Here is a 24,883-nt window from a genome sequence, read left to right as displayed (position 1 = left end):
TGTCACCTAGAAGTTGTTTTTCATGTTACTTTAGCCAAGGTTATCTCCTAGATTGCCAAGTCTTTAGTTCCAAATAAACAAAGTGCAATAACCATAACCACATGGTTTTCAATAAAAGAGGCCATTTAACAATGAGGACTTTAATAGGCTCCGACAATTGTTTTAACTCCCACCGCTTCTAGGCCCCAAACCAACTCTGCACACTTAGGTAAGTTATCTAACCTTGACTCATCATGGGTAAGTGATTCTATAAAGCCACATATCAATAAGGGATCCCCATGCCATATTCGTAGATACATGATCGATCAAGAATTCGAAAAACCTAAACCCATCTCACCGTGTCTTTTAAGAACTAAGAACGAATCAGGCGATTGACATTGGTTTTTAATCAACAGGTTTCTACTGTCTGTTCTCATTGTCACCCCATATTAGGGATACATCACTTTTCATAATTACACGATTTTACCGTTCCTTGCAGAGTATAATTTCAAAATGTAATTAAAATAGAATATAATAAATAATGCCGAGAGAGTTTTATATATACGAATGGTTCAAAGTAAACACTGAGTTTTATAAGAGTTGCAGCATCTAGAGATGGAGTTCAAAGCAAAACCATCCACTATAACCAAAAATATTTGATTCCCTTCATTCGAACCCACTTGGATGTTGGATCTACTCAGACCGCCAGTCGTGAGCCAACAATGACAAGATCTGGTGGGCCATTGTGAGCCAACTCACAACAGAAGAATGTCAACAGTTCATGTTGCAAGCTGCAACTCGCCATGAATAGTTGAAATATACAACAAATATGAATGAAGATTATGTTTTTGTTTTTTAGGTACTATTGGTTCGCACTTTCTGGTGTAAATATTTACGGTTTTGATCCCTGAAACTGAAAACCCACTGATGAATGTTATGTTATCAAATTCAGTGAAAAACTTGAGGCGATGCATAATACTCGCTTTCTTTAAACATGGGTCTTAAATCTTCTTTCAACATGAAATCTGTAGGGAAAGAAACCAAATGCCCCTTCACCGCTTGTAATCTATCCATCGGATCAATCCCCTTCACATTCCCGTCTTCATAATATTCAAGATTCTTCGGGGCGATTCCTAAATCAATTGTCGTATGCCCAAGTTTCGCCTTTCTCTCACTCACACATTGCCTTAAAGATGCTCTGCATTTTGGATTTTGGAACTAAATATTACACCCAATAACACCAAATTAAAAAAATAAATAAAGAAAATGTGGTTTTACCTGGAATGTATAAGATCATTAGGGATGCAAGAGAAGACATCTTGAAATATCATGGTATTTGTCTGTCAATAATAAACCAAATTCCTGATGGTTAAAACCGAATGATTTCAATTTTTATGTAAAACATCATTTGGATTTAGGATGATCTTACCCTTGCGGTTGCCATCCATATATCTTTGTAGGTGGAATCAATCACCGGGTCAGCAATTTTGTTAACCTGCAAAGAACAAAAAAACATATGGTTTCAGATTTTAAACCACCATTCATTTATTAATGTAACTGCATAAAATAAATAAATATATAAATAAGCAAACCTCTGTATTATGAAGACCGAGGTGTTCAGACCATAGTGAAAGGCGAAGACTCAAGGCAAATTTTCCAGCTTTCCATGTATTTCCTCCCATTGAAGATTTAACAAATTCCTTATCTTCGATAAGTACTCCAATCTACGGTCAAACAGTCAAATTTTTATATCAATTATTAATTTTGAAAATACATGTGATGATAAATTGAAAATAAATAATTTACCTCGGAATCTCGTAATCCAAGCAAACTCCTATCGTTAATATTAGCAGATCCAACTAAGACTGTGTTGTCATCGATTATCATAACTTTACTATGCACATATACCTGTGTTATAAACAGGATAACAGTTAATAACTATGATCTTGAAGTTGAACTAAAATGGAAGTTATAACTCATTTAGAATATTATACCGGACTGGATGCAACAAGACCATTATCTGAAAGTCTACCGTAAGCCCTAAGGCCATAGAAAGATATGTAATCATGAACTCGGGAACCAAGCAGCTCAGAGAGATTGTGTAATATAGAACTGTTTCCTCTTGATATTGTTCGGTATTGCCAATGCATTATGGCTCTTACAGATGCAGCCCCCACATCATCCAGACCACCCTGTAAAACTAAACTATGTGAAAACTGAAAACCCAAATTTTACTGTAACAAACCGAGTTGACTCACCTGGAAGCCAGGTAAGAGTGGTATAACAATAATGACCCTAAAATGCTTTTTTTCGTGATATGCTCTAATGATACGTCTGTATATGGATTCCAAAACACGGTTTCGTATGATCTCGTCTCCAGAAAGACCCGAGATAAAGAATTGGTTCTGGAAACAAAATTGTTTTTAATATATCAGCAAAATGTAAAATAAGAAATAGTAGAAAATATAAATGTACCTCAATGTACACAAAGTGTTCAGCTTTCTCAATAAGGGAACAATAAGAATTATGAATGCTCTCTTCAACTTGACTTGTTCCAGCTGACCATTGACTCACACTCCTTACAACCTAAAATGGGAAAGTTATGATTTAAAATAATAAAAAAAATTGAGAACTTTTTTTTCAAAAGAGAACAGATTAACATCCAGCATTCCCACAAAAAAAAAAAAAAAAAAAAAAAGATACATAGGAAAGACAGCATGTAGCAAATTCAGCGCACAACACGTTCTAATCAAGTCAAACATGGTCAAACAGGCACAAAGACTATTTTTAATGAGTACAATCTCCAAATCCGTTGTATTTGAAGACTCAGAAGTCAGATCATTATAATTATTATTGTATAATATATTTTTTTTAATCATAATTACACATAGGTTCTTTATTAACTTTAAAAAAATGGAGTAAAATATTATCACAGGTCAACCCTAACCCATTTTGACATGGTACCCAACTTTCCTGAACTGCCCATCTTTCCATCTCTAATCACTAACTTATAATAAAGAAGCAACAATATTACTACAGTCTACAAGTAATTAAAAAAAAAGGAATATAAGCTAACCTGACAACGACACGCAACACGTGGACCAACTTGTCCTGATTCATCTGCAGAAACAACCAGGTTACCACGCTCCTGATTCTCCCACCATTCTTTATCAGTAGATTTCATATGCTCAAGGTTCAACGTGTGTCGTTCATCCACGAAATCTCTCATTGGCATATCTGGAACTAAAGGTTCAACTTTTGATTTTCTGAAAGAAAAAGGAGCCCTAGAAGTCCTACTCGGTTGACCATGAATTGACCCGTTAGCATTAGAAGCTTCCAGTCCATCAGCTTCTTGAGGGATTAGCAATGGGATATCTTCAGAAGATGCAGAGGAAGAAGAATTTCGTCTGCTGTGTACAGGGCCCATAAGTGTTGAATCTTCATGCTCGGGTTCAATATTATTATTGCCCATGTAATGTGGGATAACCATGTGCTGTTGAGGCATGAGTAGTGGAATACCTTGCTCATTTGGAGCTTTGTTTCTCTGAAAGAATAAAATTGATATAAATATAAGATTACAATAATGTTTTAACTTTGACTGTACAGCTGTCAATATGAGGTAAAACTAAAGCAAAAACCTTTGCATAATTCCAACGTTGAACAAAGTGTCGAGCAACATCACGACACGGTGGGCCCCATAAGGCACAATGGACATCATGCCATGGCATACGAGGGTATTTTTTACGGTCCAGCTCATCCTTCATTGTATCTTCCCATGAATTTGGTTCAGATTCCCTGCAACATTTGGATCAAAATTGAGTGAATCTACATGTCATGACTTCAATAATTATATGATTTTCTACTCTTATGCTTGCAAAATGTATCTTGTTCGGCTTAGGAAAAACTAGAAAGTTGGGATACCTAGGCCTGTAAACGAAGTCGAACCGAAAGTTTAGTGAACCGTTCAGTAGGAACTAGGAAGTATGTTTATGTTCGGTTATTTAATGAACGAAGGAACATGAATAAATTTTATGGTTCATTTTTAAACAAACGAGCATGAACACGTGTCTCGTTCGTTTATTTATGTTCATGAATGTTCGTGCTTTTAAATTCATTTATGTTCGTTAGTTTAAGTTTGTTCATTTACGCTCGTTAATATATTCATTTAAGTTTTTTAGGTTCATTACAATTTAGTCTAGTTTTAATAACCTTTGAGGCCCAACAATTTGTTGTTGACGGTTACTTTTACTTGGTTTTAGCTCAGTTATGCTCATTCATCTATGTACAGTTGTGTTCGTTCATTTACATTCATGAACTGCCGTTTATTACTGTTAACAAATGAACATAAACGGACATGTTAACACAAACACACTCATTTTCTTAACGAACGATGAACGAACAGAAACAAGAAAACCCAGTTCGCTTAATTGTTCTTGTTAGATCGTGTGTAAGTCAAAATATTGTAACTAGTACCTAGCAGGGCATATTACCACGGTGGTAATATAATAAAATACCTGGGGTTATAATAGTCTTTTCCAGGCCAAAACATAGCAGGGTCATCTCCCACTTTGTGCTCAGATGTATCATAGCGACCAAAGCAAAGATCAACTCCACCAATGAAGCAAACATCATTATCAACAATGACCAGTTTCTCATGGTGGGACCTACATATTACAATATATAAACGAAAACAGTTATAAAAAATATAAAAATCAAGAAATAAAAATGTAAAATAAGTGACTGCTTACCATAAATACACACCACTCAAAAAATGATCTGGAAAACGTAAGACTCGGACATTTTCATGGATAGCAACCAGCTTTTTCTTACTATACACACTATTAATTTTCAGTGCAAGTGCAAGCTCTTTATACATGAGAATGTAAATCTGCAGTCAAAATGTTTAGCAACAAAACATGCTGGGTGAGTAAAAAAGTTAATTACTTTCATCATCAATGCAGTTCAAACTTTAAGGAAACAACCAACCTGAACACCCTGTTTGGCTTTTGCCTCAAGTAAAGCATCAAGGCGAGATGAAGCATGGGCTTGAAATGGACGTCTCAAATACAATTCAGGACATAACCACCACCCACAAATAAATATCTACATAATTAATAACCATCAAAGATACATTTAATCACAAAGAATAGCATTAATCAGGATATATAAATGAGGAACAAAGTAACAAACCTCTGATTTTGCACCTTCAATTGCTTTAGCAATTGCATCAAAAGCTGCTCGACCATCAACGAACCACTGAGCCTGGCTGCCATCATCAGTTAGACCACGAGGTGGAGCAAATGAACCGAATCGGTGAGGATAACACCAGCCCTCGGGTGGCCTGAGTCCAGCATCATTAATTGCTGCAACCCAATCTCTTACTTTTGTTTTGTTTCTACTTCTTATAGTTATGCTTCGGCTTCCACATGATACCTATTGCCAATTCCATGATAATATCATTTACTTATTTATTAGATACCATGCTAATGTATGTTAAATTATCAACATTTATGCTATACTTGCCAGAAAAGAATGGCGTAAGGGATTATGTTCGTTTGTTTCTTTAGCTAATGATACACGACCTTCTCCATTCCCATCTGAAGGAGGTAGAACATCAAAGACAATTATGTCTAATGGCTCAGCATCAAATGGATCTTTTAACAGGGCTAAGAATCCAGGTTTCAATACAGCCCATACCTGCAAGCATTTGAAAATATTATAAAGAAATTTGTTATCAAGAGCACATCTTATTATAAATGAGTAACTTGGGTTGTTACATGTCAACTTCTAGTGAAGTCTTGATTTTTGTTTCCAGCCTCTCTCATTTATTAAGCAACTCTCACTCTCTCTCCGATTAAAAATGATAATTTTAAATAATTAAATATCCCAAATTTATTCTAATATTTTATTAAAACTTACTGAATCATAAGAAGATTTCAATCATATCTTATCTTAAAATATAATTTTATAATCTTAAATCTTCATCATTTGTTATTAATAACTCTTTAATCTTCATTAATCTTCACGATTTCTTATTTCACCAATGGCTAATGATATCCAACATACATATCTTCATAGAAACTGTTGCTTTACAACAGTTTGGATTTATTCAACCCTTGTTATGCATGGGTTTCTAACCTAGTGATACCTTTTGCCAATTGTCATTACAGCAATTGAACCAAAGACAAGCTGAACATTGTCTGTCGTTTTCCCTGTTGGGAATTTTAGGTAAATGCTTCACTAATACATATTCTTCTTTTAGCTTGGAGCCATACTCTGGGCAAAAGGAAAACTTTGAAGCACCCATAAACTTGCAAACCTGCTTACAAAAGCATTCATATGTATTGTAAGAAAGTGATAGAGCAGTATTTCAAATAGTCTAAAAGAAGGCTGATCAAAAGTAGATACACGCAGGCTGGATAATTGAAGTATCAGAAATAAATATGACAATTCCAACCTTTTTAATTATTTGGTTGATTCAATTTATATTTTACCTCTAACGGGTCAAACGAATAAATTAAAAAAAATAAGAAAAAGGTTAAAAGTATATGGGTCTAAAAAAGTAGTCAAAAGTGTAACTTTATTACATAAACTACTATATCATTTTTATTCAAAAATTAAAACATTATTGAAAAACTTTTAACTTTTGATCATATTTGGCACACAAATCATTTATAAAAATACTAAAAATTAGGGATTGCATTGGTATGCCTGTAAATGAACCAGATTTCATGAACCATTCAACGGGAAGTTTGTTTATTTAATGAACAAACGGACATGAACCAGAATTTATCTTCATTTAGTTAAACAAACAAATATGAACACACGTCTTGTTCGTTCATCTATGTTAGTGAATGTTTGTTTACGTTTGTTCATTTAAATTTGTTTATGTTCATTAGTTTACGTTTATTATTAAATTCATTAAATCTTTTAGGCCCGTTGCACTTTAATCTAGTTCTAATAACTTTTTTAGGCTCGGCACATTCTCGTTCACATTTATTTTTAATTAATTATAGGTCAGTTATGTTGGTTCATCAGTTTCAAGTATATCTTATCAATTACGTTTGTAATCCCTTCGTTTACACTGTTAACGAACAAACATAAATGAACACGTACACGTTAATTATCTTAACGAACGCACACGAACATTAAAACCCTGTTCTCTTTCGATCGTTTGTTTGGTTAAAGCTGTTCACTTAGTTCATTTGCAAGCCCGTTAGACCCGCCCATTTAGCCACCTGTAACAGAAGTGAAAACGACTTTACCTCTCTTGAATTCACAATGTCCAGGTTCCCAAGAAAATGATTCAAGTATTCCTGCATTGCGGTTTTTGCTCTATCTGAAATAGAATGTTGTCTCCCAAGAGCTGGTCGTATCATTGGTAGGGCTGCACTTGATGGAACATCTCTGAACAAAAAATCACCTGTAAGAACTATGATCATTATAGCCATGAACAAATTCTTCCACTAACCCTTGTAAAGTTGAATACTTAGTAATCACCTGTTTTTAACATTTCCCTCATTATTTAATGTTGTTACATTGTCCTCAGGTTCATCATCATCATCATCATGCACAACTGCTGGGTGGTCCCCTATTCCTAGGTTTTGAAGCCATTCTTTAACCTTTATAAGAAAAATTGTCAGTTATGAGAAAACAAACAAGAATAAATAAGCTGATAATAAGATAGACTCATAGACAAACCTGTTCTTGTTTCTCATGAATTTCTTCAATAATGGCACGTTTCTTCAATGCAAAATGTAAGTAAAATACGTGTGAAGCTTTCTTCACTAACTGCCACTTGAACTGCAGGGTACACAAACAGAGTAGGTGAAAAGTGAACTAGATAATGAATGAGTAGACCTGTAATACAAGAGTAGTATATAAAGAGACTGGAATGGTTGCAATATCCAGTCCCAAACCTTAGCATCTGGAAGTTATATGCAACTTATGCTATCCAAATTTTCTAATTCAAAAACAAAATTGTATAACCTAAAGGGACAACACAAATAAAAGAGCAGCATTTTCATTACCAAGAAAAGCAACTCTAGATATCAGATACCGAATAACTTGAAGATATGACAGTATTTTGACTCTTAAAGATCCTCCAAGCGTAAATATAAGTCCTTATACCATGTTGCAGTGTTTCTAGTAGATGTCTACAGGTTGCTTTTAAAGTTTCATCCAAGAGAGAATGGAAGAGAAACGGGTAGAGAGAGAGAGAGAGAGAAAATGTATGCGCGAGAACTAAATTCATGTATGTGCAATCTGGTTTTAGGGATCGTTGTTTTAGTCTATAATCTATTTAGTAATTAATCAGGAATTGCAAAGAAAAAAAAAAGCTAAATCTCTGCAACCAAGTAAGAGAAATGCTCAATCAACTGTGCTACGATAACATCCATAAACTTATGCAATGTCTACTCCAATAAAAATCTAGTAAAACCTACCAGATTACTCTTTCCTATACCGCTTGCTCAATGCCTCGATCTCTAAAGCAAATTCAAAAACTTGGAATGGAATAAAAGCCCATGAAACTGATAATATCTAGGGTAAATTTAAGTTCTTTCACATACAATTCCAGAATCTACATCAGCTCAACTGTTTAATTGGTTTTCGACATCTCACTATAGGTCAAGTTCCAATACGTCAATACTCTTTTAGTTGTTTGAATGGCGCCATTACTTGCAATGACAATTTTCAGTCACAAAAACTACACTCTACAATATACAAAAGATGCCAGTTGAGTTTAGCCAACTGATCAAGAAGACTTTTTAGCAGTATTCGTTTTAACTTGTCTGTTAAGCAAAGTGTTGCTATAATGCTATTTATTTCCCAGTAACTTGGATCTAACTCTAAATTATATTTTGATCAATCATAAACTGATACAGGCCACACCAAAGCTAATAACATGACATCAATGCTTTTGACAACTTGCTACAAAACTGATCAATTTCACATCCGAAAAACCCTAGGTTTAGAAAGCAACCATTAACCACCTCAAATAAATCGCATCTCAATAAATTCAAATAAATTCCCAAACTAACAACATAAATGCTCAAACAGTTAACCAATTCAATTACAACTGTTTCACAAGCTACAATAAGAATTAAGAAACATATAAATACCTGTTTATAGTGAAAGTCAATAGTGTAAGAGAGCAGCATAGGGCTAATATCACCGGCATCAGGACGCGAAACCTGCACAATTGTAGCCTTGGGTAACTCATCGAATATTCGAGTTGACTCAGGCGGATTCTGATGGAAGGAGAAGAAGGATGAGAGCCTGGACGGCTCAGATTGCATTTGGACGTAGTGAGATCCAGTCGATGATATTAACTGCTCCGATGCCATGGATATTATTATTATTACTCTCAACTCCGATCAAAATTGGAAACAATATGATGATAATAATGAATGTAAATTTGGTGTTACGTGTATGAGTTGTGTTGGATTGATGTGGGAGATGAAGTTGTTATTAATTTTGGTTTGATGAGAGAGAATAATAAATAGAATGGGTAGGTAACGTAAATGGAACAAATCTGTGAAGGCTACTTTGAAATTGAAAGTGTGTTCAGCGGTTTTTTTTTTCTTTGGGGATGTCATGGTCGTCTCGTGGTGGCCAAACTTTTTTACTTTTTTTATTTTTTAATCCCCACGAGTTATAGAATGGTGAAGAACCGAAGATTAACACCAACGTCATATTGTGATACACTCATCTTCCGAATTAAGGAAAACTCTCATCTAAGACCAACGATCGTAAACAATTGCCTGAATACACAGTGACGGATCTAGGTATTATTTTCGATGGGTTCACTGTTCGGGTCGGGTCGGTTAAGGTTTATCACATAATAAAAATTATGAATCAAACTGTTCGGGTTGGTTAACGTTTTTCACATAATAATGCCTACAAATTCAATTTAAACATCACTATCTGTCTAATTCAATTAACAAATTTCAACGTAATCATTCATTCGTTTTAATTCTAATTTCAATAAATAAACAAAAATATGCTTCTAAACTTTACTAATAACTTTACCAATAAATTGTTTTGATTGAAAAGCAATCCCATAATGAATTAGTTAATGAGTTGGAATAAACTAACTAAAATCAAGGTTTTTTTTCATTAGACCGATGCTCTTAGTTAATCATATAATTCATATCAGGATAAAGTACTCTTTTTAGCTTAAATTTAGATCCTTGCTTTATTGTTATTTTACTATTATCAGTATTCGTTTTTAAATGTCACTTGGGCATATAAGTTGACCAATTATAACTTCTTTTTTTTTTTTTGAACGATTTTAAAAAGACTCAGAATAAATACTAATATAAAATGATTCAATAAGTTAGTGCATATCTTGATTTTTTATTAACATTTTTCGAAATAGGCAAGATCCGGTGAATCGGAAACAATTAATTAAGAATAAAAAAAATTTTTATGGAACAGACATATCAATATGCGTGGATAATTCCTTTTCTTCCACTTCCAGTTCCTATCAAAACATCAAATATACATGAAATGTTGACTACTTTTAGGAGACCTGAAACGAAATGTTTCTGAAGAGTATGGATACCTTTCATAAGCTTAATCAAAGGGCAGGTCAAATTCAAACTAAATTACAAATATTAGCTGCATTAAGAGTTCATATATGACAGATGAAATCAACATTAAAAATATAAAATTTTGACTTGATAATGTTATTAAAAATAGGTTGAAACCAATATTTGATTAGATCAAACATACATTGGTTGCAAACTAGATTGATTAATACTAGAAGGATGAATGAAAACTAGATTTTGGACACCGAATATGTAAAAGAGGAGAAATATATGAGGCATATATATGTTGTTTCCACCGAAGAATCAAGAACACCACAAAGATAAATCCTCTTCTATTTCATCTCGTAAAAAAAAGCTTTAAAACGGACTCGAACCCCCAGGTTATCACAGTAGAAGCGCTGGTGGTTTACCATCAAGACAAGGCTCAATTTTATGTATGGATTCACTCATAATTTATATGTGGGTTCATTTTCATATTTTATATAGATGTTCTATATAAAATCCGAAACTCAGTGGGTTCCTGTGAACCCGCAAGTATATACGTAGATCCGCCCATGTGAATACATGACAGCGTGGTAAGATAAAGCTAGTTCAGTTTAAGGATTCAATTGGTGAACGACACCCACTCGTCTAATCTCTCATCACTTGGTGCCGTTGAAACTAAATAATAGGTGTAGGAACTGAATATGGTGAAAGACTAATGAATATATTGTTTTCAGAAATAAATATCTTAGTTATTATTTAATATTATTTTTTAAAAAAATTACTACACGTTGAAAGTGATGGGATAAGTTGTTTTCCTTTTACACACCACTTTATTGTAATGTAATTGTTTGTGGTCAATGAAATTGATAATCTATAATAACTTGTACATGATAATTGCATAGGTGGGCATATGATGTTTGGATGAGGCAAATGGGATAAGGACATAGGCGAAAGGAGTGTATGGAGTATCAAACTCGAAGACGTGCATTAATTACTCGACCCTGATTAAAGCAAAGAGACCGAAGACAAACACGTACTAATGGTGAGTTAGACTTGGCGTTATCGGGACAGTTAAGCGAAACATTTAATGCTTAAGATCATGGTGGATGCCAAATTTTCAGCAACATAATAGCATCTTTTGGATAATGAATTGTGCATCATATCTAGCATGTGACTATTGATTAAAAGCCTGATTAGTAAACTTGCAAAGCCAATGGTATAGGGTTAACATGTGAAGAGCTATAAACCTTATTTTCTCTAAGGTTATGTTATGCAGTATACAGCTCCACTGGCCACACGTTCTTTGTTGTAGGATACTAGATACATCTTTTCTGATAAATGAACCGTTCAACTTGGTGTTACCATGATCCCCAACTGACCGATGAGAATTTTGGTAGCAACCAGAAGCAGTTAGGTTTTGAACTATCTTAAATAATTAAAAACGTTCATATATGTCGCTCAATATATTATTTGTTCATTTAAATCACTATATTTTTCGTTGTTTGGTTTGCATGTTTTGCTAAGCCATCTTATACGTTTATAAATACCAATTAACAAACTAACCTAAATCAAGATTCGTTTTACTTTTGCTACTCTTAGAAAATGTTCAAATAAATCGGTAGCGCAAAATTTTAATTTAACGGATATGAAGAATCAAGAGTAATATAAATAAAGCCATTCACCATTTGATCACATCAATGAGCTGTTAAAACATCTCATGATCACAACCAGATATAGGGTTCAATTTTAGTCGTCCTACATACTCTTCGCGTTTACACTTGTTACACATTTGAATATTTTTTAACAATTTATGTGAACGTTATGGAGTTATTCTTATGCTTAATTCTTGTATCTACTTCTAAGATGCCCATAATGAATAAGACTATAACACTTAACTAACTTAGTTATGGGAAATGGCAATTGGTGTAGTTTCACACGGATTGTGCCAAACATTATTGTTACATATTGATTTGTGCAATCATATAATCAAAACCCAAACATGAAGATTGCAAGTAACTTTTCATTAGCTTTTGTCCATGCAAACAGAGTTAGTTCATCACAGACTGCACAAATAGCACCCATGAATAAAGATGCACAAATAGCACCCATGAATAAAGATGTCATATGCTAGCAGGCGTAACAATCATAACAAAGAGTGAATACAAATTAAAATGTATATTTTGAACAAAACTATTTAAAAAAAAAAAAGAAAAAAATGTGGCAAGAAACAGTCATTTTACAGTCAATACAAGTAACAGACAACAACAATGCAACACGAGACCAGAAATACAAAAACATCACGTAACTGTTTAATGATTATTGCCGGTGTGTTCAAATTAAAAAGAAGTATAGTATTGAAACTCTTGAACACGAATAAAAGAAAGGGAGCGTGAAAATACTTGTTTTTTACTTTTTTTACCCTTGCTAATGCTTAGCCAGCCAATTTGGTGAGGCGGTGAATGGTACTTCTTGCAACCCTATTTCCCGGATCAATGTTCATAACGGTTCTCAAGTCTTCAGCTCCAAGCTTATATTTCTCCATGCTCTCGTACAAAAGTGCACGTTGTACAAGGACCGCAACATTTTTGCCGTCTTGCTCAAGGACCTACATAACATGTATAAGGAGGTAAATTTGTGACTATCTATTTTGATTTTATCCTTAATTGTTTCTAGCTTTAATGTTGACCATTGGTCACCATGCAGTTATTAATTTGTGTAAACCCCATGAAACAAACTTGTATATCGCTCACTACGATAAATGTTATCAACAAAATAAAAATAAAAATTAAAAAAAAAGAACTCAAAGAAAAAAAGTGTACCAGTGATCTACAACAAGAGAAATTTTCAAAACTAGGCTTGTAAACGTTCAGCGGGAAGTTCATTTATATAATAAACAAACGAACATGAACAATTTTTTTGGTTCATTTAGTTAAACGAACAAAAATGAGCACATATCTTGTCGTTTACTTATGTTCATGATCGTTCATTTATGACGGTTAATGTCCGTTCGTTTACATTCATTAATGTTCGTTAGTTTACGTTTATTTACGTTTGTCAGTTTACGCGTGTTTCAGTTCGTTAGTTACATTTGCTAATATAATCATACAAAGATTTTTAGGCCCACTACAATATAGTCTGTTTAATAACCTTTTAGGCCTAACATACTGTTGTCACATATAATTTTGATCGGTTTTAGCTCGGTTATGTTCTTTCATCTGTGTTATGTTATATTCGTTCGTTTATACTGTTGACAAACGAACATAAAGGGCCACGTTCATTTTCTTAATTGACAAACACGAACAAGAAAACCCTTTTCAATTAAGTGCTCATGTTCGATAGCTTGTTCGGTTAAAGTGAAACAAGCAACATAAACACGCTCCGTTCGTGTGCATTTGGTTCGTTTAAACATATGTGCCTATAGAGGGGTGTATCTTGTGCCCTAACAAATATGCATTATTATACTAAATCACAAAACTTAATCAATAAATGATAGCAAAAATGTACCTTTGAACAGTCAGCAACTGCCTTCTTGTACTCCCCAACTTCTTTGTAACACGAAGCCCGTGATGATAAAACTTCCATAGTGCCAGCATTATCACCCGCCTTTTCCAGTAATATTACAGCCCAAGACAACCACTTAATGGCATCTGGATACTGCCCTGCTTTGTAATTATCCATTCCCTTAACCTTCGCTGATGAAGAAGTGACACCTGCAGGTGGCGGAGGAAGCCCTTCAAGCTCAGTAGTCCCGCCTACATCACCGCCTCCACCGCCAATCTCAGCCTCAAATCCCCAATCCTCAGCCCCTGCAAACTGTTGGTTTACAAATGCTTCTGAACCTTTAGAAGCACTAGCAGCTGAAGACGAAGAGAATAACGCATCAAAATCATTCACTCCTGATGATTGAACCGGCGGCTGACTTTGCATACCACCAAAACCAAAATCATCCACTTTTGATTGGACCGCGGGTTGACTTTGCATACCACCAAAACCAAAATCATTCACTTTCGATTGAACCGCGGGTTGACTTTGCATACCGCCAAAACCAAAATCATCAAACTTAGACTGAGAACCGACGCTAGGTTTTGGTGCATTCTGAAAGGTGCCAAACACATCATCGCCTGATGATGTCGGTTTAGTTGTTTTACTTCCAGCTTTCATTCCAGCTGGCTTAGAGCTGAAATCAACTAACGATCCAAAAGGATCCTTGTTCGAATTCATACTACCTCCAATACCAATACCAGCACCACTCGAACTTGAACTTTTCATTGCCGGACCTCCAAGATTCTGATTCCTATTATTCCCATAACTATTATAACTCCCAAAACCTTGCGAAGAACCCGAACCTGAACCCCAACCGCCACCACTATTAACTGTACCACCAGTTTTCGGCAACGAATCCGCCATACCCCCCATCGAATAAGCGCTTTTTGTACTCGTCTGCGACGAAACCGGTGCAGCATTCTTTAAAGGAACATTACTGGATTTCGCTCCCAAATTGGATCCAAGCAAATCACTAAACAAATTCGCGTTCTTACCCGCAATACCGACACTCGCAGCCGCAGTATTGGACGTGCGCTGCGGTGTGGGTGTGGAGGAGGCCCAGCTTCTTCCAGTGATATCTCCGACCATAGATGTAGGTCCGTTTAGTGAGGGAGCAGCAGGTTGGTGGGTCCATGAAGGTTTATTATTATTATTATTATTCGGTTGCCAAGAGGGCGTCGTATTAGGTTTAGGTTGCGTGTAAGTATTATTATTGGTTTGAGCGTTAAGAGGCTTTGATCGGTTCGAATTAAGTCCGAGATCGAAATCGAAAGATCCGGATTGAGTTGATCTACCGTAGTTCGAATTCATAGTTATTATTTCGGTTTAAGTTTACAGGATCAGGATATTTAGGTTTTAAGAAATGGAATTGGAATGAATAGATCGGAGGATAATGAATGAGATCTGGATTAATACAGGGTGTACCTGGTGGATACTGCCGGACGCCGTCGTCAGCGCCGCCTTGTACCGACGGAATTGATGGATCACCGGACGGATGGATACCTACCAGCTAGGATGATTGATGGATTTGAAAAGAAATGGATTATTATTATTATTATTATTATTGGATTCTTGCTCTGTGCACCGACTTCTGCTATTTGGTCTGAACGGTATGAAAATATGGTAGTTGAATAAATGGTCCCTTGAGTGTGTGTTGAGTACAGTTTTACCCCTTTGACTTTTAAACCCACATTCATTGACCATTAGTCTGTTAGATCGTTAATTTGTAATTACGTTGTTGTCTTTTTTATTCTTTTGTGTTCTAACTGTATCCTCTTTCTAGCTTCTTGCTAACATTATTTGTTTAAATTAAAGTTAGATCATTAACGTAACATGTCTTACTAACCTTGATTGGTAATCGTAAGACAGGTTTAATACGATAGTTCAATGCTAGCGCAACATGTTGAATTAGCGTGTTGTTTATTTATATACTAAAACAAGCATCTTTAATATGCAAACAATACATTTAACATGACTAAATAAAACTAGCTCAATAACATGAATAACACGACATGAAACGTTTAACATAATTTAACTAGTTCAATGACAAAAGTGGCACGCAGGGCCGGCCCAACTATATATTAAGCCCAAGCTAGGGCTTTGGGCCCCCAAAAAATTATGACCCCTATTTTACAAAGACATATATATACATATAAATTTTACTTTAATGTTGTTAACAATATCTTGCTTTACTCCAGTGGTATTTTGCCTATATTTATTTTGGGGACCAGGGATCGATTCACACATGCTTCAATAATTAAAGTTTTTTGGAACCCCCAAGAAGTAGAACAACATTAAAGCCCAAAACGCCTATAAAAAATCATCTCCCTTCTAGTATTTAAAGTACATTTTTCTATTTCTCACAAATCACAATGATGATCAGTTACAACATTTTAATGTAATCTTAAATTAATTTATAGATTAGTAGTTCCTTATTAGCGATCAAAATATGTTTCGAATTCACAAGGTTAATATTTAACATTATCTTATTTATACAACTTGTTTTTTCTTGAAATTAAAATAATATATCGGCATCATAATTGTAAACCCTAATGTTGAAAATGACCAACGTGTTTTGTTGTCCACATGATATTTTTTTATATTCTCCGATCAAGTTATATCATGACGTGTTTCAACATATCTAAATTATGGTTGGTTTAAAAAAAATTTATGTAGTAAGTTATATTATAAAATTGAGTATCTAAAGTGAAACTATTTTAGTTAAAAATTTAACCTATTCATTTAATTCAAAGTGAAGTGGAATAAAAAACGTTTTTGAAAAGTAAAACTCTAAATTTTTTATAAAAGGGCCCCTAACTTTTTACTCCCTTTAGGCCACCAAAATCGTTGGGCCGGCCCTGGTGGCACGACACATTTTACATGATTAAATAGAAGGTATTTAATAACATGTAACATGAATGGAATGACACGTTTAATATGATTATAGGCACGACTCACCTAATAGTGTTTAAGAATAATAAACCCTAGTTTATACTCAATAGTCAATACAATACAATAAAAGTTGCCAAATATCACTATTGATAAGTTCCTTAACGACTTTAGTTTGCTAGATTTGGGAAGGAAATTTAATATTGATATATTTAATTATTTATACGATTATAAATCTACACTAATTTGATAGACAAGGTTTAAACGTGTTTTATAAACCTATTAACTCATTTAACACGGTTAGGTAAACGGGTCATTTGTGTCATAAACAGGTTACACGGTTGAACCCCTGTTTAGTTACGTTTTTTCCAAGCCATTAACACGCCCAACCTAAATTGGGTCTAAACTGCATTAAAGCTCAACCGGCGATGCAACAAAAAGCATGGGCCAGAGCAAAAAACCTCACAAAGATTAGCCCGGGCAGCGAAACACCTGCCAGTCCAGCTCTATAACCAAGAACTACAAAGTAATTATGAAACCTGGTGAACAAATGTATAATTATGACAAAACGTAACATTAGTAACTAAACAAGCAACACCACTAAAAAATTTAAGTAGCAACCAACATCATTTAAGCATCAACTGTTAGACCCTTGAGACCCACCCTGGTTCTGGAACCCACCATCACTTTGACCCAAACCCTGGTTTACAGCCGGCTGGGCCACATTCTGTCCCTGACCCTGGACCCACCCGTCTCTTTGAACGGGCTCTCTGCGTATAGTCTGCATTGTCTCACGACGTTTATCATATTGCGGTCTTGACCAGGGCCTGCTGTTTTGCTGCCTGTCAGTAAACCTATACTGAGGCCGCGGTATAACTTTCCCATCAACAAACAAATCACCTACAAACAAACATAAAAAATGTTTAGATACATGTAAAATAACAATGAAATAATGGAACTGTAACTAAAATTTGATTCATACAAACCTCCATAATCTTTGTTGGGAACATCAAGATATGAATCAGGCAAAACCCATAGAACACCAGGTAAACCTGCTCAAAATGACAACTTGTTAATTTGGTCACCAATCAAGATGAGCTTACTAAACATGTATAGTATATTTGTCGTTATAATAACTAATACCTAATTAACAAAAAAACAGTGTCAGAAGATCTGTAAACGAACCGAGCATTCGTCGAACTGTTCGACGGGAAATTCGTTTATGTTTGTTAGTTTAATCAATGAACAAACATGAACAAGGAATCTCGCATCAAATTAGCAAATCAGATTGAACCAACTTTTGTTTAAGAAATCAAGCATGATTTACCCAAACAGAATCTAGCATCAAATTAGCAAATCAGATTCAAGATTGACCATTTACAAAACATAAAATAATCCTACTATCATGTTGTTCAAACCGAACGAGATATTCAAAATATCAAGCATCAAAATGCTATTCGTGCGGGATCAGAAATTCTTCATACTAGAACTAAGTAATACTGTTATCCTACCCTTCTTGAATCGTGAATTAGGATAAAAAGTTGTCCCAGCTGAAGCCCTTAAATACTTGATTGTTCGAATCAGAATCAGAAATCCCTTCACTGCATTTACAAAACTCAAGATAAAGAAACATAACAATTGATCAACATGGGTTTTACACAATCAAGAAATTAGTGTGGGAGTTATGACGAGCAAAGATAACCAAACAATAACCGATAACTAAAATAAGCGATGTTTATCATACCGAGGTTGTGGCCTCTTTGGGAACCTATACTCAGGCCGCTGTATGACTTTCCCATCAACAAACAAATCTCCTACAAGCATCCAAAAAATGGTTTGAACACATTTGCATGCACATTAGAGATGAAAATTGATACACGAATGAAGTAATAGAACTGCAGTTGAGATTCATCAATACAAACCTCCATAATCTTTGTTGGGAACATCAGCATACTGATCAGGCAACACCCAAAGAACACCAGGTTGAACTGTTCAAAATGAAAACTTTTAATACGATCAGCAATCAATATAGTTTTCCTAATAGGTTCTCATAGTAAAACAAAATATTAAAGTGACTGAAAGAATTATGATTTAGGGAAACCTTCGATTTTGGAGGATAGCTCCTCGGATATCAAAGCACCAAAACTGGGATGATTAGTTGTGGTCCAAATGGAATATATCTTCTTCTTTGCCTCTTCCTCACTGAAAAACCATCACACAAAGAACACATTTCATATTATAATCACATTACAGACATCAAAGATGGATTATATGAAAATATGCAAAGATCTTTCAAAAAGTAAGTTCAAATAACAACATAGCTGTTCAGTATGACTATTCAAAAACACAATGCACTCAAGGATGTAGCAAATTCAGTATGCTTAATTCAATGTTTAATAAGTAATAATCTCACAACTCCATTGAGTATTCAAAAACACGGTGTATTCAAGAATAAGACCATCCCAAAACACGAAAACAAATGAATAAATAAATGTATCACGTTCGTCATCACATCGGATTTCAACTCTTTTAAAAAGAGTGATCATTTTCTCTTCAATACATCTTCCACAAACATCACTTTACATATTTATTTTTCTATCACCAAATTATCTTAAATGTTAAGAAAGAAACGAAAAATATTATTTTACTTGTTAAACCTTTAATATATACAAAAGGGAAGTTTAATAACATATATAAAAATAACACACACATATATATAGACTTTGTTTTCAACCAATATTGTTAAAGAACCACAAGAACTACATAATGCACTTATAGCTTACCAAGTGTGATGCCGATTAGTATCCCACTCCTTAACCAGTTATCAAGTTTGTAGAGGAGCTAAACTAGCTAGAGGGGCAGTTATTTATCTTTACTTTCAGTACTATTAATAGCTTAGATGTTCAGTTATGTTGGCATTCATGTTTAAGTATCTCAATTTATCCTTGTAATCGGAAAATAGCCCTCTAATTGGGCCTTTTGTTCCGGTAATCAAATCATTTGCTCAAGTCAAATTTCCAGACTCCATGGCATACACAAGTCTGTGGTTAGTGGTTACATAACCACCTACTCGACTATCTCATTTAGCCATCAATGCACCACGTACAAGTGATTTACACGATTCTCTCATATCTCAAGTACATAATACTTATTCTGAAAAGATTCACTCTATGTATATATAACATTTAAATTGTTTGATAATATACATGATAAATTATTTACCAAAACGTACTTTGATATGCATATATGTAAGACAATAAATTATTATATACAAATAAATTATTAATAATAATAATAAATAATACCTTGGAAGAACAGAAGCTAGGGTTTTGACAAAGGAGTGAACCATCTGGTCTTCAGAGGGTTTAGGACCATTGGTGAACTCCATAACCACAAGCCAATGCTTGCGATCACATCCCGGCGGACTGTCGTTGCAGTCCGGTGACGAGTCGTCCGACGGAGTATAACCCGACCCGGATGTTTGGAATCGAACCGGAACCCATGGAGCGAGCTGGGGAGAGTGATAGTGGTGGTTGAGAAGAGGAAATCGAGAGCGAGAAGAGGTTGAGAAAGACGGTGATGATCGAATGCGAGTGAAGAGCGAGGTTAGAGTTCGTCTGCTGGTCAATATCGCCGTTGCTTGCCGGAGATTAGATTCTTCCTGCCGGAAAAGTTGTCTTCAGTTCACACTGAAAAAGTGTTTTGGCGTTTTGTGGCCTAATATAATATGTTTCTTGTACGCTAAGTTACTGTGGTCCATAACATTGTTGCAAACATCTCGATAAGGTAACGATTAATCGTTAGTTATCACTTTACTGTTTAATTTTGGGTTAGTTGGTTAATTAATCGGTCAATAGTTAAATCCGGCCAAAATCAAGCGTTCTCGGCGACATTCCGACCAAAATCGACGGTTTACGACGTAATTCCAACAAAAATCAACATTTTCCGGCGAGATTCCAGCAAAAGCCAGTGGTTTCCAGCGAGATTCCGACTAAATTATGTTTGTGCATGTATAAAACTGAAAATTACATATAAAAATGTGTGTATATACAACTGAAAATTGTATATTAAAGCCTGATCTGATTAATCATGATTAATCGTTAGTCCCAACCTCACCGTCTGTCAAAATATTTAGTGTTTTTGTTTTGTCAATTCTAAGAGCATCCACAAGGGGCTCCTTTTTCCAAGGTTTGAAAGGATGTGGCAAATGGATGGATGGATGGATGGATGATGTAGAGATAGATTTCATTAATGTGGTGTTAAAGTTTGTGATCTAAGTTTGAAATTGCAAACTTTCAAGGGACAAGAAAAGTGGGCCAACCCCACTTTTAAATACAAAATTAATTGAAGGAATAGGTATGATGTGGTAGTTTGGAGAGGTTTGTTGTTGTGAAAAAAGTGAAAGTTTGTGATAAAAGTTTGAAATATGATGTGCCGCTGATATGGCAGTTTGTAAAGGTTTGTTGTTGTGGATGCTCTAAGTCATTTAAACGTTTATATGTGTTTTGCCTAATATTTTGTTTTTTTCTTTTTTTGGTTTTTACCATGGGCTTGGAGTTTGGACTCTTGGAGGCTGTTAGTTTTTTGGGCTCATGGTCTTTCAAGTCCCTCAAAGAAGCAGAACAATAAAATATATATTTTCAAGAAATAGAAGATAGGGTTCATGTTTTCTAGCCGTTGTCTTCTCTGTCTTTAGCTCTCTCAAGTCTCAAACCAAATTAGGGCTTCTGTTTCATCTGCTACTTTCTGAGATACTCAGTTGATATAGTGTAAAATATTATTTGTGGTTTGTTCTTCTCTGATTCGAGTTGTTTCAGAGATCTTTGTTTGTAACGAGTTTGCGGTTAATAGAAGTAATATTACTGGTTTTGTGACATGGTATCAGAGCTCTGAGGCTCTGATCCGTTGCTCTTCCGCTTGGATCTGTTTATGGTGTATTTGGGTTCTCAGATTTGAAACCCTAACGACATTATTGGTTGTTCTTGATTTGGTCTACGTTTGAAGACGGTGATTCTCATTATTAGCTAGCGGCGTGTAACCCTAAGTGAAGGTTACGGCTGTTCTATTATTGCGGTGTTTTTTGGTGAGATCGTTCCTTTACTCGTTTTTTTAATTTCTTACATATTCTTGCATTTAGGCATAAATTGGTGATGCCAGAGGTTACTTAGCCTAGTCTTGTGTACATCAGGCATTCTAGGAATATTTGTGCATCGCTTGTTTGTGGTTTTAATTCTTGTGTATTAATTCTTACTAATTGTTATCTAATTTATTAAAATGGGTGATAGTGGTGTTGATGATGAGGTTCTTATTAGTAAACTTGATATTAGTAATCCTCTATATTTGCATCCTAGTGATTTGAGTAACTTGTCTATTGTTAGCATAAAACTGAATGGTACTGAGAATTATTCGGTTTGGTCAAATGCTATGTGTTAGCTTTACAAGTTAAAAATAATCTAGGATTTGTTACAGGCAAGTGTATAAAACCAACTGAAAATGATGTGTTAGCTAATCAATGGGATAAATGTAACTCAGTTGTGTTAACTTGGATTTTAAATTCTGTTTCTGAAGAACTTTATGTGGGTCAAGTTTACTCTCAAAATGCTTTTGAGGTATGGGAAGATTTGAGGGATACTTATGACAAGGTTGATGGTTCTGTCGTTTTTAACCTGTATCAAAATAAATTCTCTAAATCAGAATGGATCAACCGTGGCTGAGTATTACCATAGGCTCACCACAATGTGGAAACAGTTTGATATCGTGGTACAATTGCCCTCATGTTATTGTCAGGCTTCAAAAGGTTTTAATGATTTTAGTCAATTAATTAAACTTATGCAATTTTTAATAGGATTAGATGATGTATATCAACCGGTTAGAACCAATATGTTAACTTGTGAACCTTTACCTACTGTCAAAACAGCCTTTTCGATTATATCTAGGGAAGAATCACACAGGTTTTCTAGTGGTTTTTCCAAAGGTCGATCGCAAAATGTTGGTTTCTTATCTAAAAACACTCAAAGTTTTGACAATAAGAAAAGGTTTAACAGAGGTCCTAATCCAAATCTCAAGTGTACTCATTGTAATAAAATTGGCCATATGGTTGAAACATGTTTTGAAATTGTTGGTTATCCTCACTCAAATAGGTTTAAACCTACTTCTAAACAGTTTTCTTCGAGTAATTCTTTTCCCACTAAAGGTTCTTCATCCAATTCCGCTGTTAGTACCCTAACTCCTGATCAAGTGTCTAAATTGTTAGGCTTGTTAGATGAAAAAACTGATGATGGGCAACTAAGCTCCAATGTTGGAGGTAATTTTTTGTCAAATTTCTCAAGCCAAAACTTTAGAAAAAATATATTTTGTTTTAATAGTAGAAACACACCTAACCTTAATTCTAGTTGGGTGGTTGATTCTGGTACTAATCAGTACATGGTTATGAGTGACAAAAACGTTTTTGATAATATAGATGTAACTGGGTTTAGTATTAGTGTGAAACATCCAAATGGATCTAATGCTATGGTAACTAAAACTGGAAATTTTAAACTAAACGATGATGTCACTCTCACTGATGCGTTTGTAGTTCCAGAATATAATGTTAATCTGATGTCCATTTATAAGTTAACTAAGGATAACAAGATGTCGGTCTTATTTAATGAAGCAAATTGTTATATTCAGGATTCATTCACAAAGAGAACCCTGGTGACTGATAGTCAAGTTGATGGTTTATATCTTTGTGGTGAGTCTTTAAACAATTTTAAAGTTTGTTTTAATAGTTTTCATCAAGTTAATATGTGGCACACTAGGCTATGACATCCCGCACATCAAGTGTTAAATGTCTTAAAAATGATCTAGGATTAGTTCCATTGATGAGTCTTATCCTTTTGAAGTTTGTCACTTAGCTAAACAACGTCGTGATCCGTTTCCTTTAAGTGATCAGAAAACTAATAAGGTTGGTCAGTTATTACATTTAGATGTGTGGGGTCCTTATATAGTTCAAAGTAAAGAAGGATATAGATAATTTTTAACTATTGTTGATGATTTTTCAAGGGCTGTGTGGTATACTTAATGAAAAATAAAAGTGAGGTTTTTGATAATATTCAAACATTTTATAAGTTGCTAAAAAATCAGTTTGAAGTTAACATAAAAATGTTTAGGAGTGATAATGGGACAGAATTTGTTAATTCTCAAATGGAAAATTTTATCAAAAATCATGGTATTATACATCAAACCTCGTGTACTCACACACCTCAACAAAATGGGATTGTTGAGCGAAAACATCAACATCTTGTTAGTGTTGCTAGATCTCTTTTATTTGAAAGTAATGTTCCTTTGAATTTTTGGTCTGATTGTGTTTTGACTGCAACTTATTGTTGGAAAATCTTGTATTAATAATAACCAGAAAATAAAGAAATAAGAAATAATCGACACAGTAAACCGGGCTTGTTGTAACATCCCGGATTTTCAAAGAATAATATTTAAATATATAATTTATTTATGGCATAATAGTTACTCGGATTAATAGAGAAATAATAAAAGAACAAATAATAGATAAAAGAAAGTCCATGAAATTATAAACGAGTGTTAATAGTTAATTAATATTAAGTATAGAAAGAATTATGGACTTGGGTAATTAAAATGAATCAAGATGATGGGATGGGCCTTAGGTCCATGGGCTTTGAGGAGTATAAATATCTCCTTAAACCATCCTAAAACCCTAACTCTCATTCCATCCTTTCCATAATCTCTACACACACACACACCTTCTTTACTATGCCTAAACGGCCAAGAGAGAAAGAAAGAGATCCGAGACCAAATCAAGATAACTATTATCAAATATTCTATATATAAGATAGATCCAAGGATTTAAGTTCATAACCAAGCCAAACGACAACAAACGAACACAAAAAGGTATGTTCTTGATTCTTAAAGATTACGTTTTC

General features: G+C 34.5%; 4 protein-coding genes across 4 annotated transcripts; 1 reads left to right on the top strand and 3 right to left on the bottom strand.

The window, feature by feature from the left end:
* Positions 1-711: 711 nt before the first annotated feature.
* Positions 712-9,465, bottom strand: LOC143624440 (phospholipase D zeta 1-like). The gene is made up of 20 exons (XM_077095099.1): positions 9,102-9,465; positions 7,681-7,782; positions 7,480-7,601; positions 7,245-7,386; positions 6,128-6,298; positions 5,503-5,676; positions 5,170-5,412; positions 4,966-5,082; positions 4,728-4,867; positions 4,494-4,643; positions 3,618-3,774; positions 3,056-3,523; positions 2,455-2,565; positions 2,238-2,384; positions 1,974-2,171; positions 1,786-1,887; positions 1,572-1,703; positions 1,409-1,474; positions 1,258-1,319; positions 712-1,177 (listed from the first exon to the last, which is right to left on the bottom strand). The coding sequence occupies exons 1-20, from the start codon at positions 9,324-9,326 to the stop codon at positions 928-930; spliced, it is 3,279 nt and encodes a 1,092-aa protein (XP_076951214.1). The 5' UTR covers positions 9,327-9,465; the 3' UTR covers positions 712-927.
* Positions 9,466-12,738: 3,273 nt separating this feature from the next.
* Positions 12,739-15,720, bottom strand: LOC143624433 (uncharacterized). Its single transcript, XM_077095093.1, has 2 exons — positions 14,022-15,720; positions 12,739-13,122 (listed from the first exon to the last, which is right to left on the bottom strand). Exons 1-2 carry the CDS (start codon positions 15,369-15,371, stop codon positions 12,949-12,951), a joined length of 1,524 nt encoding a protein of 507 aa, XP_076951208.1. The 5' UTR covers positions 15,372-15,720; the 3' UTR covers positions 12,739-12,948.
* A 1,800-nt stretch (positions 15,721-17,520) lies between these two features.
* Positions 17,521-20,714, bottom strand: LOC143623174 (multiple organellar RNA editing factor 3, mitochondrial-like). The gene is made up of 5 exons (XM_077094142.1): positions 20,700-20,714; positions 20,255-20,610; positions 19,051-19,151; positions 17,936-18,001; positions 17,521-17,849 (listed from the first exon to the last, which is right to left on the bottom strand). The coding sequence occupies exons 1-5, from the start codon at positions 20,712-20,714 to the stop codon at positions 17,587-17,589; spliced, it is 801 nt and encodes a 266-aa protein (XP_076950257.1). The 3' UTR covers positions 17,521-17,586.
* A 1,509-nt stretch (positions 20,715-22,223) lies between these two features.
* On the top strand, positions 22,224-23,961 carry LOC143623165 (uncharacterized). The gene is made up of 7 exons (XM_077094134.1): positions 22,224-22,341; positions 22,419-22,558; positions 22,644-22,746; positions 22,795-23,253; positions 23,410-23,537; positions 23,619-23,679; positions 23,831-23,961. Exons 1-7 carry the CDS (start codon positions 22,224-22,226, stop codon positions 23,959-23,961), a joined length of 1,140 nt encoding a protein of 379 aa, XP_076950249.1.
* Positions 23,962-24,883: the final 922 nt, after the last annotated feature.

Source organism: Bidens hawaiensis, unplaced genomic scaffold (assembly GCF_021521415.1).
Source record: "Bidens hawaiensis isolate Kalapana, Puna unplaced genomic scaffold, B.hawaiensis_p1.1 tig00000369_1, whole genome shotgun sequence".
In the NCBI taxonomy this organism is placed as follows: domain Eukaryota; kingdom Viridiplantae; phylum Streptophyta; class Magnoliopsida; order Asterales; family Asteraceae; genus Bidens; species Bidens hawaiensis.
The sequence above is the reverse complement of the archived record's forward strand: the minus strand, read 5'-3'. Positions and strand labels throughout refer to the sequence as shown.

What these genes read in the sequence shown, in the direction of transcription:
- LOC143623174 (XM_077094142.1), bottom strand. An exon ending in CTAGCTTCTGTTCTTCCAAG is followed by an intron (nt 19,152 to 20,254) that starts GTATTATTTATT and finishes ATGGTTTTTCAG; the next exon opens with TGAGGAAGAGGCAAAGAAGA. An exon ending in TCCCAACAAAGATTATGGAG is followed by an intron (nt 17,850 to 17,935) that starts GTTTGTATGAAT and finishes GTTTGTTTGTAG; the next exon opens with GTGATTTGTTTGTTGATGGG.
- LOC143623165 (XM_077094134.1), top strand. Translation starts at nt 22,224, where the DNA reads ATGGGTGATAGTGGTGTTGATGATGAGGTTCTTATTAGTAAACTTGAT. An exon ending in ACTAAGCTCCAATGTTGGAG is followed by an intron (nt 23,254 to 23,409) that starts GTAATTTTTTGT and finishes TTGATAATATAG; the next exon opens with ATGTAACTGGGTTTAGTATT. An exon ending in TTGTAGTTCCAGAATATAAT is followed by an intron (nt 23,538 to 23,618) that starts GTTAATCTGATG and finishes TGTTATATTCAG; the next exon opens with GATTCATTCACAAAGAGAAC.
- LOC143624433 (XM_077095093.1), bottom strand. Translation starts at nt 15,371, where the DNA reads ATGAATTCGAACTACGGTAGATCAACTCAATCCGGATCTTTCGATTTC. An exon ending in CAGTTGCTGACTGTTCAAAG is followed by an intron (nt 13,123 to 14,021) that starts GTACATTTTTGC and finishes CATGTTATGTAG; the next exon opens with GTCCTTGAGCAAGACGGCAA.
- LOC143624440 (XM_077095099.1), bottom strand. Translation starts at nt 9,326, where the DNA reads ATGGCATCGGAGCAGTTAATATCATCGACTGGATCTCACTACGTCCAA. An exon ending in TTGACTTTCACTATAAACAG is followed by an intron (nt 7,783 to 9,101) that starts GTATTTATATGT and finishes TGTACCCTGCAG; the next exon opens with TTCAAGTGGCAGTTAGTGAA. An exon ending in GTCTTGTTGCATCCAGTCCG is followed by an intron (nt 1,888 to 1,973) that starts GTATAATATTCT and finishes TTTATAACACAG; the next exon opens with GTATATGTGCATAGTAAAGT.